General features: G+C 41.1%; 1 protein-coding gene across 1 annotated transcript; it reads left to right on the top strand.

Annotated features, from left to right (window-relative positions):
• Positions 1 to 1,332: 1,332 nt before the first annotated feature.
• Positions 1,333 to 14,636, top strand: LOC136826376 (mucin-2-like). Its single transcript, XM_067083634.1, has 3 exons — positions 1,333 to 1,394; positions 6,250 to 10,919; positions 13,930 to 14,636. Exons 1-3 carry the CDS (start codon positions 1,333 to 1,335, stop codon positions 14,634 to 14,636), a joined length of 5,439 nt encoding a protein of 1,812 aa, XP_066939735.1.
• Positions 14,637 to 14,805: the final 169 nt, after the last annotated feature.

Below are 14,805 nucleotides of genomic sequence, written 5' to 3'. Positions count from 1 at the left end.
AGAAAATACTATATAGTACGACGCTCATAATGATGTCCTCTGGTGCGTGCCTACTGTACGAGTATGTGTCATATCTGGTACCTAACACAGATGGGTAATAAGATCTCTCTTTATACATAGTTCAATGGAGTTCTTTTACTGAGGGATTATAGTATCAGTTTGTTAGGAAATAGGTTAAATACTCCTCTGTCACATCAATTTCTGGGAGATTATCGTACCGTTCAGTAGGGAAATACTGTAATATGTTTGAATAAATAACTTTTCAGCAGGTAAGCCTATTTATTTCTTCTCTCCTGTACTTCAGTATCGCTGGGAAATAATAATAACAATAATAATAATATAGTGGAGAAGAATTTCTGTGAATATATATTAAAAAGTATATATTTACACTTACAAAAGTGTGGATTTTTTTTGCAATTTTAGTGACTCGTGTGATTATAAGATGTTCAGTAATATAATAATAATAATAATAATAATAATAATAATAATAATAATGTTGAAGAACTCCAAGCTGATGTAAGTGTAGTTATATATTCATAAACATATATTTACATAAGTGTGGATTTTTTCAACATTTTGCTAACTCGTGTGATAACGAGATGTTCAATAATAGTGAGTAGAACCTCTTTTAAACAGGTCTTATTAAAAAGGATGGCCGTATTATGCGAGCTTATCTTATACAGTATCTTTTCTATATTCCTTATAATTCGCTTTTCGGGCTCAGCGATGTTGGTCAGCAACTGGCCGATATTCATACTGGAAAAAGGATAGTGCGTGGAATGCGGGAAGTCTTTTATTGAAATATCCAGTCAGAAAGGCTTCGTCGTCTGGATTCAGGTTCTATTTCTGGTACCGTCGACATGTTTCGACCATCTCGTTGGTCATCCTCTGGACGTGGTTGAAAAGGATCTGGAGAAACAAGGCGCTTGGGTCAGTATTTATAGGGCGTCTTGATCGGTGCTGGATTATGATTGGCTGCCCGGAGCAGGTCACCTCGGGCGGAGCCTTCTCTCCCATGTTGATGTTCGGGGCTCGTCGTGCGTGCGAGCGACATTGTAGTGCTGGGGATGAATGGGAGAATTTCGATCCTCAGATGCCGAATTTTGATCCGCTCGTTCGCTATGGGGGTCGCTCGGTACAGGTCTCCTGGCGGCCGTGGGGAGGAGAAAGGTTTCCTGCGTAATGTTGAGGGCTGGTTTCTCCTTCCCAATGTGCAATGCTTCCAAGAGGCGCAGGCGGCGGTGGTCCGTAATTCGGTCAGTTATTTCCATATTCGTGATTATATCTTTTCTTGCAATTCTCTGGTTATGGGCGGTCCTAGCATGGTTAAAGATGGCTCCCACTTGGGCGTGGCAGGAAATCCTTATGGAGAAACGCATGGTGGTCATACCGATGTAAGAACCGAGGCGTCCTCGGACGGGGGTGAGTACCGGTATACCATGTTGGTTTTCTTCAAGGGGTCCTGCTGAGGGAGGGGGGGCGGCAGGATTGTTACGCATCACCAGGCTGCTCGTCTTTTTGCTCTTGTAATAAATAACCAGATGAATGTTCTTGTTGGGGTCAACGGGACTGACATCATTCTTGATGATGCTCTTGAGGACGCATTCGTCTTCATTAGATTTATGGTGAAATTGTCCTTTATAGAAGAGCTCTATGCGTTCAGGGGCATCGGGGCGAGGTTCCTGCCGGTACCATTTATCACTGAGCCCGAAAAGCGAATCATAAGGAAACTAGAAAAGACCCTGTATAAGATAAATTCGCATAATACAGCCATCCTTTTTAATAATAATTATAATAATAATAATGTTGGAAAAATCTACACTGATTTAAGCGTAATTATATATTTACAAACATACATTTACACTTACATAAGTGAGGATTTTTTCATCATTTAGTGACTTGTGATTATGAGATATTCAATAATAATAATAATAATAATAATAATAATAATAATAATAATAATAATAATAATAATAATAATAATAATGTTTCTTTGGTGATGGGCACAAATAGCACAGTATATCCAATACCAAAAGTAACAGCCAATTAGGGAAGCTTCCACAATAACCGCAAGAGAAACTTCAGACTGAACAGATGTGTGGAACGTGTGCCATTACCCAGAAGCAACTTTCAACCAACCAAAGTTGAACGGAAAACCGAACGCAGCCTAGCGGATAGCTCTTTCATCTTACGGACGATCTCGCAGTATCTGAAACGATCCCAAAGGAAATGCCGACGCGAGCAGCTGAACAACACCTGTGCTTACACTTCGCGTGTGATCGTCGTTACCTGGCCCGTAAGATAATCTTAAGTAACCCTGAAGTCTCTGAGAACGAAGATGGATCAGTAACTGGAGTGTCTGACAGATTAATTGGCTTTCGTAATCAACAAAGAGTCTAAATGATGGATTAATTGGTAAAAGTGGAGATGGTTAGCCAAGAAGTCAGGTCACTGTTAAGCCAAGCAGCTGAATGTTTTTCGTTATTAACAAAGGTTTTAAATGCTTGGCTAATTGGTAAAAGAGGAAATGGAAAGTCAGGTCACTTAATGAGCCAAGCAACTGAAATGTTCTCGTTATCAACAAAGATTCTAAATATTGGCTAATTGGTAAAAGAGGAAATGGTTAGCCAGGAAGCCAGGTCACTGATGAGTCAAGCAACTGAAACGTTTTTGTAATCAACCTGGATTCTGAAATGATTCGTGAATTCCAGATGAAGTCCTTCGAAGAAACACTAATCTCGTGAATATGTTATAAATCTATGGATGCAGAACACCAGGAACTCTCTCAGCAACTCAGAGGATTTCGTTATCAGAAAAGATTCTGAAATAATTAGTCTATTTCACATGAAGCCATTGGAAAAACAGTAATCCTTTGAATATTTTATAAATGTATAAATGCAGACTAACAAGGATTTTGTTAAACCTTCTTGATTATGTCCAAGTAAATCTGATAAAGAATATGATGAATTAAAAGTGACTTTGCTTCAGCAATTGCTCATTTTTCTTGTTTCCGGCAGGCCTGAACTAAGTTAGGATAGGCCAATGGTCTTCTGTCATTTAAAACTTTAATTTAAATCAAGGACACGTAACTCATATAAAGCAAATCTTAAAATAAACATAAAGATAGAGAGGAAGATCCCTTTAACTGATTACTGAGCCCACGAAAATTAAAATGGCGTTCTAATGCGCCATCGTCTTTCTATGATGCATTTAGAGCAAGAAATCCTTCTGTTGTGAAAGAATAAAGACGTCATCGCCATTTAGCTTTGGCATTAGTTATCAGAACTTGATTTCTTTTCTTGGAGACTAATGGCCAGATGGAACTTACTTCGCTACGAACCTGAAAACTGCATGTGTTAACAAACTGACTTATTTATGCCAACGGAAAGCGATTTGAACGGGACTTAATTAAGCTTTCTGGAACACATATGTAGAAAAGAACTTATCTGTGATACTCGGAAGTGCATGAACAGATGGACTTACAATTTCTGCATGGGAAACACATTAACAAAAGAAATCAATTTCGCTACTTGGACGGAAGATGAACTGGATAACATACTTTTGCTACTAGGGAACCAGACAAGCAGAAGGAATTACATGCTACTTGGAGCCTATGTGTACATCTGGACTTATTTTTTATACTGACATATTGTACAATTCATGGACGTTACTAACTGAAACCAAATCTAGCAATAATGAGCTGCATTAGTTGCAATTTACAGGAACACCTGCAAATTGGTACTTAGGTGTCCAGATGGACTTATTTTTGATAGAAACTTCATGAACAGAAGGACTTACTTTTGCTACTTGGAAAGACCAAGAACTGAAATATCTACTTTTGCGACTCTGAGGCAACATGAATATACTTCATCTGGCTACTCGGAAACAAAATGAACCAAATGAATTGCTTTTCCAAGCGAGGAACCTTACAAGTAAAAGGACGCATTTCTGCTACTTGGAAACCATATTAAAATGTAACAACCATTAATGTAATTTGCTGACGAGTCAAAATTAATTATATTCATTAAATCCCTGATGAGTCTTAACAAAAGTAATGACTTCCAATACTGACAAAATGTAAAAGTTAATTATCATACTTCCTCTACTTGGAAACCACACTAAAATGTAACACTTGTTAATGTAATTTGCTGATGAGTCAATATGAATTATATATATTAAATTACATTAAATTTGTAACCTACAGAAGCCTACACTTACATTCATGTGGTCAGGAAGGAACTGAGAGACTGTCGTAATTCATCAAAGAACAGATGTTCACTTATCTGTAAGATAATGATGGCATGCAGCTGTATGCTACAGATCTGAACCTTTCGTGGCGTTTATTATTTTTCAAAAATTAAAAATATTCCCCTCAAAGAGGGATGGAAAATACAATAGCTGGTTTAAGGAGAGGAAAGATTGGATGGCGTAACACTTTGTAATTACAAAAACAAAAATAAAAAGGAAAGAGGGATTAAGATTTGGAAACACAATGAGTGACTGTGTAAATGAGCGCGAAAATAAAGTGTGTATGTGTGTGTGTGTGACAGAGAGAGAGAGAGAGAGAGAGAGAGAGAGAGAGAGAGAGAGAGAGAGAGAGAGAGAGAAGTAGAAAGGTGATCAATTCAATTAACAAACATCAGCCTTCTAAAGTTACACAAGAAAGGACAAAGAGACAAAAGGGTAATTTAAACTGAACAGCTTGTAAGATAACTGAATATTCTGAGAGAAAATTTAAAATATTAATAATTTTGTGGATTTCATTATTAATGTATCTTCATCATTTAAAATTTAAATAATTTAGAATATATATATATATATATATATATATATATATATATATATATATATATATATATATATATATATATATATATATATATATATATATATATATGTGTGTGTGTGTGTGTGTGTGTGTGTATACATATGTATAAATACATAAATATACACACACATACATACATACATATATATATATATATATATATATATATATATATATATATATATATATATATATATATATATATATATATATATGTATATATATATATATATATATATATATATATATATATATATATATATATATATATACTGTATATATATATATATATATATATATATATATATATATATATATATATATATATATATATATATATATATATATATATATATATATATATATATATATATATATATATATATATATATATATATATATATATATATATATATATATATATATATATATATATACAGTATATCTCCAAATATAGTTTTAAGTAACTTGATGAAGAAATTATGATAGTAAACAACAGTTGCTTCTATTTCTCTTTCAGCAAATACAACAACAACACAAGACCAGACTACAACAACCCTATCCCCAACCACCACAACCACTCTAGCACCAACTACAACAACCCAATCCCCAACCACCACCACCACTCCAGCTGAAACTACAACAAACCAATCCCCAACCACCACCACCACTTTAGCACCAACTACAACAACCCAATCCCCAACCACCACCACCACTCCAGCTGAAACTACAACAACCCAATCCCAAACCACCACCACCACTCTAGCACCAACTACAACAACCCAATCCCCAACCACCACCACCACTCTAGCACCAACTACAACAACCCAATCCCCAACCACCACCACCACTCCAGCAGAAACTACAACAACCCAATCCCCAACCACCACCACCACTCTAGCACCAACTACAACAACCCAATCCCCAACCACCACCACCACTCCAGCTGAAACTACAACAACCCTATCCCCAACCACCACAACCACTCTAGCACCAACTACAGCAACCCAAACCCCAACCACCACCACCACTCTAGCACCAACTACAACAACCCAATCCCCAACCACCACCACCACTCCAGCTGAAACTACAACAACCCAATCCCCAACCACCACCACCACTCTAGCACCAACTACAACAACCCAATCCCCAACCACCACCACCACTCCAGCTGAAACTACAACAACCCAATCCCCAACCACCACCACCACTCTAGCACCAACTACAACAACCCAATCCCCAACCATCACCACCACTCTAGCACCAACTACAACAACCCAATCCCCAACCACCACCACCACCACCACTCTAGCACCAACTACAACAACCCTATCCCCAACCACCACCACCACTCCAGCTGAAACTACAACAACCCAATCCCCAACCACCACCACCACTCTAGCAGCAACTACAACAACACAAACCCCAACCACCACCACCACTCCAGCTGAAACTACAACAACCCAATCCCCAACCACCACCACCACTCTGGCACCAACTACAACAACCCCATCCCCAACCACCACCACCACTCTAGCACCAACTACAACAACCCAATCCCCAACCACCACCACCACCACTCTAGCACCAACTACAACAACCCAATCCCCAGCCACCACCACCACTCCAGCTGAAACTACAACAACCCAATCCCCAACCACCACCACCACTCTAGCAGCAACTACGACAACACAAGCCCCAACCACCACCACCACTCCAGCTGAAACTACAACAACCCAATCCCCAACCACCACCACCACTCTGGCACCAACTACAACAACCCCATCCCCAACCACCACCACCACTCTAGCACCAACTACAACAACCCAATCCCCACCCACCACCACCACTCTAGCACCAACTACAACAACCCAATCCCCAACCACCACCACCACTCCAGCTGAAACTACAACAACCCCATCCCCAACCACCACCACCACTCTAGCACCAACTACAACAACCCAATCCCCAACCACCACCACCACTCCAGCTGAAACTACAACAACCCCATCCCCAACCACCACCACCACTCTAGCACCAACTACAACAACCCAATCCCCAACCACCACCACCACTCCAGCTGAAACTACAACAACCCAATCCCCAACCACAACCACCACTGCAGCAGCAACTACAACATCCCAATCCCCAACTACAACCACCACTCTAGCATCAACTACATCAACCCAATCACCAACCACCACCACCACTCCAGCTGAAACTACAACAACCCCATCCCCAACAACCACCACCACTGCAGCAGCAACTACAACAACCCAATCCCCAACTACCACCACCACTCCAGCTGAAACTACAACCCAATCTCCAACCACAACCACCACTCTAGCACCAACTACAACAACCCAATCACCAACCACAACCACCACTCTAGCTGAAACTACAACAACCCCATCCCCATCTACCACCACCACTGCAGCAGCAACTACAACAACCCAATCCCCAACTACCACCACCACTCCAGCTGAAACTACAACAACCCAATCCCCAACCACCACCACCACTCTAGCACCAACTACAACAACCCAATCCCCAACCACCACCACCACCACTCTAGCTGAAACTACAACAACCCAATCCCCAACCACCACCACCACTCTAGCACCAACTACAACAACCCAATCCCCAACCACCACCACCACTCCAGCTGCAACTACAACAACCCAGTCCCCAACCACCACCACCACTCCAGCTGAAACTACAACAACCCCATCCCAAACCACCACCACCACTGCAGCAGCAACTACAACAACCCAATCCCCAACTACCACCACCACTCCAGCTGAAACTACAACAGCCCAGTCCCCAACCACCACAACCACTCTAGCACCAACTACAACAACCCAATCCCCAACCACAACCACCACTCTAGCTGAAACTACAACAACCCAATCCCCAACCACCACCACCACTATAGCACCAACTACAACAACCCAATCCCCAACCACCACCACCACTCCAGCTGCAACTACAACAACCCCATCCCCAACAACCACCACCACTCCAGCTGAAACTACAACAACCCAATCCCCAACCACCACCACCACTCCAGCAGCAACTACAACAACCCAATCACCAACCACCACCACCACTCTAGCACCAACTACAACAACCCAATCACCAACCACCACCACCACTCCAGCTGAAACTACAACAACCCATTCCCCAACCACCACCACTACTCCACCTGAAACTACAACAACCCAATCACCAACCACCACCACCACTCCAGCTGAAACTACAACCCAATCCCCAACCACCACCACCACTCTAGCACCAACTACAACAACCCAATCCCCAACCACCACCACCACTCTAGCACCAACTACAACAACCCAATCCCCAACCACCACCACCACTCCAGCAGAAACTACAACAACCCAATCCCCAACCACCACCACCACTCCAGCTGCAACTACAACAACCCAATCCCCAACTACCACCACCACTCTGGCATCAACTACAACAACCCAATCCCCAACCACAACCACCACCCTAGCAGCAACTACAACAACCCAATCCCCAACCACCACCACCACTCCAGCTGCAACTACAACAACCCTATCCCCAACCACCACCACTCCAGCTGCAACTACAACCCAATCTCCAACTACCACCACCACTATAGCAGCAACTACAACAACCCAATCCCCAACCACCACCACTCAAGCAGCAACTACAACAACCCTATCCCCAACCACCACCACCACTCTAGCAGCAACTACAACAACCCAATCCCCAACCACCACCACCTCTCTAGCACCAACTACAACCCAATCCCCAACCACCACCACCACCACTCTAGCACCAACTACAACAACCCAATCCCCAACCACCACCACCACTCTAGCTGAAACTACAACAACCCAATCCCCAACCACCACCACCACTCTAGCACCAATTACAACAACCCAATCCCCAACCACCACCACCACTCCAGCTGAAACTACAACAACCCAATCCCCAACCACAACCACCACTCTAGCACCAACTACAACAACCCAGTCCCCAACCACCACCACCACTCCAGCTGAAACTACAACAACCCAATCCCCAGCCACCACCACCACTCCAGCTGAAACTACAACAACCCAATCCCCAACCACCACCACCACTCTAGCACCAACTACAACACCCCAATCCCCAACCACCACCACCACTCCAGCTGAAACTACAACAACCCAATTCCCAACCACCACCACCACTCTAGCAGCAACTACAACAACCCAATCCCCAACCACCACCACCACTCCAGCTGAAACTACAACAACCCAATCCCCAACCACCACCACCACTCTAGCACCAACTACAACAACCCTATCCCCAACCACCACCATCACTCTAGCACCAACTACAACAACCCAATCCCCAACCACCACCATCACTCTAGCATCAAATACAACAACCCAATCCCCAACCACCACCACCACCACTCTAGCACCAACTACAACAACCCAATCCCCAACCACCACCACCACTCTAGCACCAACTACAACAACCCAATCCCCAACCACCACTCCAGCTGAAACTACAACAACCCAATCCCCAACCACCACCACCACTCTAGCACCAACTACAACCCAATCCCCAACCACCACCACCACTCCAGCTGAAACTACAACAACCCAATCCCCAACCACCACCACCACTCTAGCACCAACTACAACCCAATCCCCAACCACCACCACCACTCCAGCTGAAACTACAACAACCCAATCCCCAACCACCACCACCACTCCAGCTGAAACTACAACAACCCAATCCCCAACCACCACCACCACTCTAGCACCAACTACAACAACCCAATCCCCAACCACCACCACCACTCTAGCACCAACTACAACAACCCAATCCCCAACCACCACCACCACTCTAGCACCAACTACAACAACCCAATCCCCAACCACCACCACCACTCCAGCAGAAACTGCAACAACCCAATCCCCAACCACCACCACCACCCTAGCACCAACTACAACAACCCTATCCCCAACCACCACCACCACTCCAGCTGAAACTACAACCCAATCTCCAACCACCACCACCACTCCAGCTGCAACTACAACAACCCAATCCCCAACCACCACTCCAGCTGACACTACAACAGCCCAACCCCCAACCACAACCACCACTCTAGCACCAAATACAACAACCCAATCCCCAACCACCACCACCACTCCAGCTGCAACTACAACAACCCAGTCCCCAACCACTACTCCAGCTGCAACTACAACAACCGAATCCCCAACCACCACCACCACCACTCTAGCACCAACTACAACAACCCAATCCCCAACCACCACCACCACTCTAGCTGCAACTACAACAACCCAATCCCCAACCACCACCACCACTCCAGCTGCAACTACAACAACCCAACCCCCAACCACAACCACCACTCTAGCTGAAACTACAACAACCCAATCACCAACCACCACTACCACTCTAGCAGCAACTACAACAACCCAATCCCCAGCCACCACCACCACTCTAGCTGCAACTACAACAACCCAATCCCCAACCACTACCACCACTCCAGCTGAAACTACAACAACCCAATCCCCAACCACCACCACCACTCCAGCTGCAACTACAACAACCCAGTCCCCAACCACTACTCCAGCTGCAACTACATCAACCCCATCCCCAACCATCACCAGCACTCCAGCTGAAACTACAACAACCCAATCCCCAACCACCACCATCACTCCAGCTGTAACTACAACAACCCAATCCCCAACCACCACCATCACTCCAGCTGTAACTACAACAACCCAATCCCCAACCACCACTCCAGCTGCAACTACAACAACCCAATCCCCATCCACCACCACCACTATAGCAGCAACTACAACAACCCAACCCCCACCCACCACCACCCTAGCAGCAACTACAACAACCCAATCCCCAATCACTACCACCACTCACGCTGAAACTACAACCCCATCCCCAACCACAACAACACCTGCCCGAACTACAACCCCAGCCCCAATGACAACTACCACAACAACCCATGAGAAAACTACAACAACTACACCACCATCGGCCAATACTACTACTACGCCGTTATCAGGTAAACCAATGAATCTTTCTTTTTGTTTAAGAAATTTTGATCACCAAAGTTCTCGGGAATTCTTTACTCTGTCTTTCTATAAACGATCTTCTTAGGTTTTTGCTTTTCATCAAGGATTTTGTTTGATATTTTATTTCTCTTATATTTATGACGCTTTCTCTTTGTTACGATAACTTTATGTAAGATTGTTTTTAAACTTTATATAAAAGTTGTGACTTCATTGAATCATTTCAAAGGTAAACTCTGAACAGGTAAGTTATCATAACTTGTGAAAATTAATGTCAAGAAAAAAGTATTTGATACAAACGAAAAGCAACTATGTCTCAAAAAAGTACTTAAAATATTTGAACGGACCTAAAAGTGTGCAATGCGTTATTAAAAGACCCCAAAAGGATGCAATACTTTATCAATATACCCCAAAAGGGTGCAATACTTTATTAAAAGGCCCCAAAAGGGTGCAATACTTTTTAAAAGGTCCCCAAAGGGACATAATACTTTAGTGGATGTCAACAAAAGATTCTTCATACCTTTCTATCACCCCTGCCTTGTTAAAAGGCTCACAGATCTTAAAACACACTTTCACATTTCTGAAAATTTACTGAGAGAAAGTATAATGCTCTCTTGCGTTACAGAAGTATTTTTTTTACAGAATGGGATTTTTCTTTGTAAATAGCATAGCAAATTAATCAAGCATTTCTTGAGACTTCCAAACAGACATTATGTTGCCACAATAATGAGATAATGTTCGGAAACTGAAAACCAAGTAAATAAAATAATAATAAAAACTCCAAGGCAATTTTTAAACTACAATATGTATATTCATAAATCATTTTTAGGAAACGGTGGATTACTATCATTATTATTATTAATTTATTTATCTAGATCACTGAGCTAATTTATCTAGCTCTCTCAGGGCTGGCCCAAATGATTTCTCTTCATTATTCATGAAGTTTAGCTCCTATTTATTAAATTACAGTCCCTTAAAAACCCTATGATTGGGTCAATTGAAAATTATTGGGAATCTGACAGAATTTCTTTAACTGACTTGTTTCCAAAGCTTGACGTTCGTTTTCAATTATATCTTGAAAATTCACACAAAAAATGTTTAACAGTTAGTGTGTCTCTGTGTTCTGTACATGTATGGATTTGAACCATATGGGCTATTCATCAAGTATTCAAAAAAAGAGTGACCTGTTCTAAGTGGTTCCCTTCGATATGATGAATTCCATATTTTAAAACTGGCCTTCATTTGTTTTAATTTCTCACTATCACGTTCATTGCATCACATATTCTATCAATTATGAACGATAGTGGGTCTTACAAATGCTATGTAATCACTACTATGAAAATCTACCTGCAATCTTGTTACAGTAGAAACAACTTTGGCAAATTTATCAGACTCTTCATTTCCTTTAATGCCTTCACGGGCAGGAATCAAAACAATTTCTACATTTTTACCATCTTCATATAATTTGTGAAGTGAAAATTTAACTTGTTATGCAAAGGTATTTTTTAGATAATAATTCCAAAGGGTTTCTAAAGCACTTCTAGAATGGCTAAAAACCAAAAATTTCTGCGATGCTATATCTTTAATAAGTGTGATGGCTGAGTCTATTGCAGATGATTCTGCTGTGAAAACAGAAGCATTGTTAGGCAAGGAAAGTTGGCGTGCTTTGTTGGGTGATTTTGCTGCAAATCCTACACCTGACGAAAACTTAGACCAATCGGTGTTCTGGGTCATATATCTAGTTTTTAGATAAGTAGTGCACGTGTTTACTTCAACCACATTAGTGCTCTATGTACCTACACAGAAGGCTCATTAACTAAGCCTCGAGAATGAAGTGTTCACATTCTTCACAACAGAATCAGAAAGAATACTGTCAATATTATTTGATTTCCATGACCTTTGTGAAAGATTCATGTTGATGGTCATGCAGGGAAAGGTTTTTTTTTTTCAGGCAAAACCATCATAAGATTTGTTACAGCCCTTGTAAAATACCAAGCATATGCTAATATCTTTTATCAAGTATTTTCTCATGCAAACATTAGTGACCATATAGCCAATGGTATTATGGTAACTAAAAGGAAGGCAATTATCTCTTTGTAAAACTTCACTAATCTCCTGGAGGCTCCTCAGGTATCTGATTTTCATTTCAAATATCAGAATAGCGTCTAGAAGATTAATTAAATAAATATAAAACATACAAAATGAAAAGCTAACTAAATATTAATACTGACACAACATATTAAAACGATAAGAGGTGATCATGAACTGAACTGAGTCGCCAAACAAAAATGACACTGACAAGACAAAATATAATAAATAGATAAAAGAAACTTAAGAAAACACTGTGAAGCGAAATAAAAATAACAGGAGAAAACATACAATGAAAACTACGGAAATGAGTATTAGGTTTTGAATGGTTGCAAAAATATGCAGTGTGTAATAAAACTGAGGTAGCTTGATTGTTGAATGAAGTGACAATTATATTTTATGAATGGGCTAAAAGCAGAAACAGATTATATATATACGTGAGTGAATATGTGTCCTGAAAATAATAATAATAATAACAATAATAATAATAATAATAATAATAATAATAATAATAATAATAATAATACAACCACTTCATAAGTAACGCCTCAATATTGTTCAACCTGCGATGATTAAATAATCATACCGCTCCCTTCTCGCTAATCATAGGAAAAGTATTCAATATATAGATTTTTACTTGAACCTCTGCTACTTTGGAAAATTATTATGAGTTTAAAACATTATAATCATGGTTCCCATTCTATAGGTTTCTTATAGAAATTTATAGAAGTTTCTTATAGAAACTTACAGAAGTTTCTTACAGAAACTTATAGAAGTTTCTTATAGAAACTTATCGAAGATTCTTATAGAAACCTATAGAAGTTTCTTATAGAAACTTATAGAATGCAGCTGATGTTTGGGAATAAAGATAGAATAGATACAACAGTAACTCCCTCTCGTTTATTTTCACAATAGCATCTACAACAACACCAGCTTCAACCACAATGAAAGCACAAAAAACAACTGTATTAACAACCACGACAACGACAGCGCAAACAACTTCTAAACGTACTATAACACGAGAACCAACCACAACAAGTACATTACCAACCACAACAACTGCAGCACTGACAACAAATTCCACAGAAGCCACAACTCTTTCTACACCTATGGAAACAACACGAGAATCAACTACAACAACTGAAACTTCTACACAAACCACAACTTCTTCTCAACCTACTACAACTCAATTACCAACCACAACAACTGCATCACCAGCCAGAAAACCTCAAATTACAACCAACAAAGCATCAACAACTTCAGCTAAAACCATGACAACCTCAGTTACATCAACACAAGCACAGACCACAACAACCAAGGCCCAATCCACAACCGAAGAAGCAACATCTCTAGCCCCAACCACAACAACACCAACAAAAACCACAACCAAAGCAGCAACTACAGTGTCCCAAGCCCAGACCACAACAACACAAGCCCCAACTACAACTAAAACAAAAGATCCTCAAACCACAACTAAGGTAGCAACTACAACCTCAGCCCTGACCACGACCATCCTAGCCTCAACTACAACAATACAAGAACAAATCACAACCTCTCTAATATCAACAACTCCAGCCCAAGCTTTAATATCACTTTCCCAACAACAACTGAACCATTATTAGGTAACTCAACAATTTCTCCTTGGGAATACTGTGCACTGTCCTGGTCTACTGCAGCCTGCTTAGATTTTAGTACTCATCAAAGTATTTAAAAAGACTCCTGTTATAAGGCTATTAGTACCATTAAATTGAGTTTCTATCTATTCTATAAAATTCTGCTCTATTAGTTTAC

Source organism: Macrobrachium rosenbergii, chromosome 40, assembly GCF_040412425.1.
Source record: "Macrobrachium rosenbergii isolate ZJJX-2024 chromosome 40, ASM4041242v1, whole genome shotgun sequence".
NCBI classification, from domain to species: domain Eukaryota; kingdom Metazoa; phylum Arthropoda; class Malacostraca; order Decapoda; family Palaemonidae; genus Macrobrachium; species Macrobrachium rosenbergii.
This window is presented reverse-complemented; position numbering and strand designations above follow the sequence as displayed.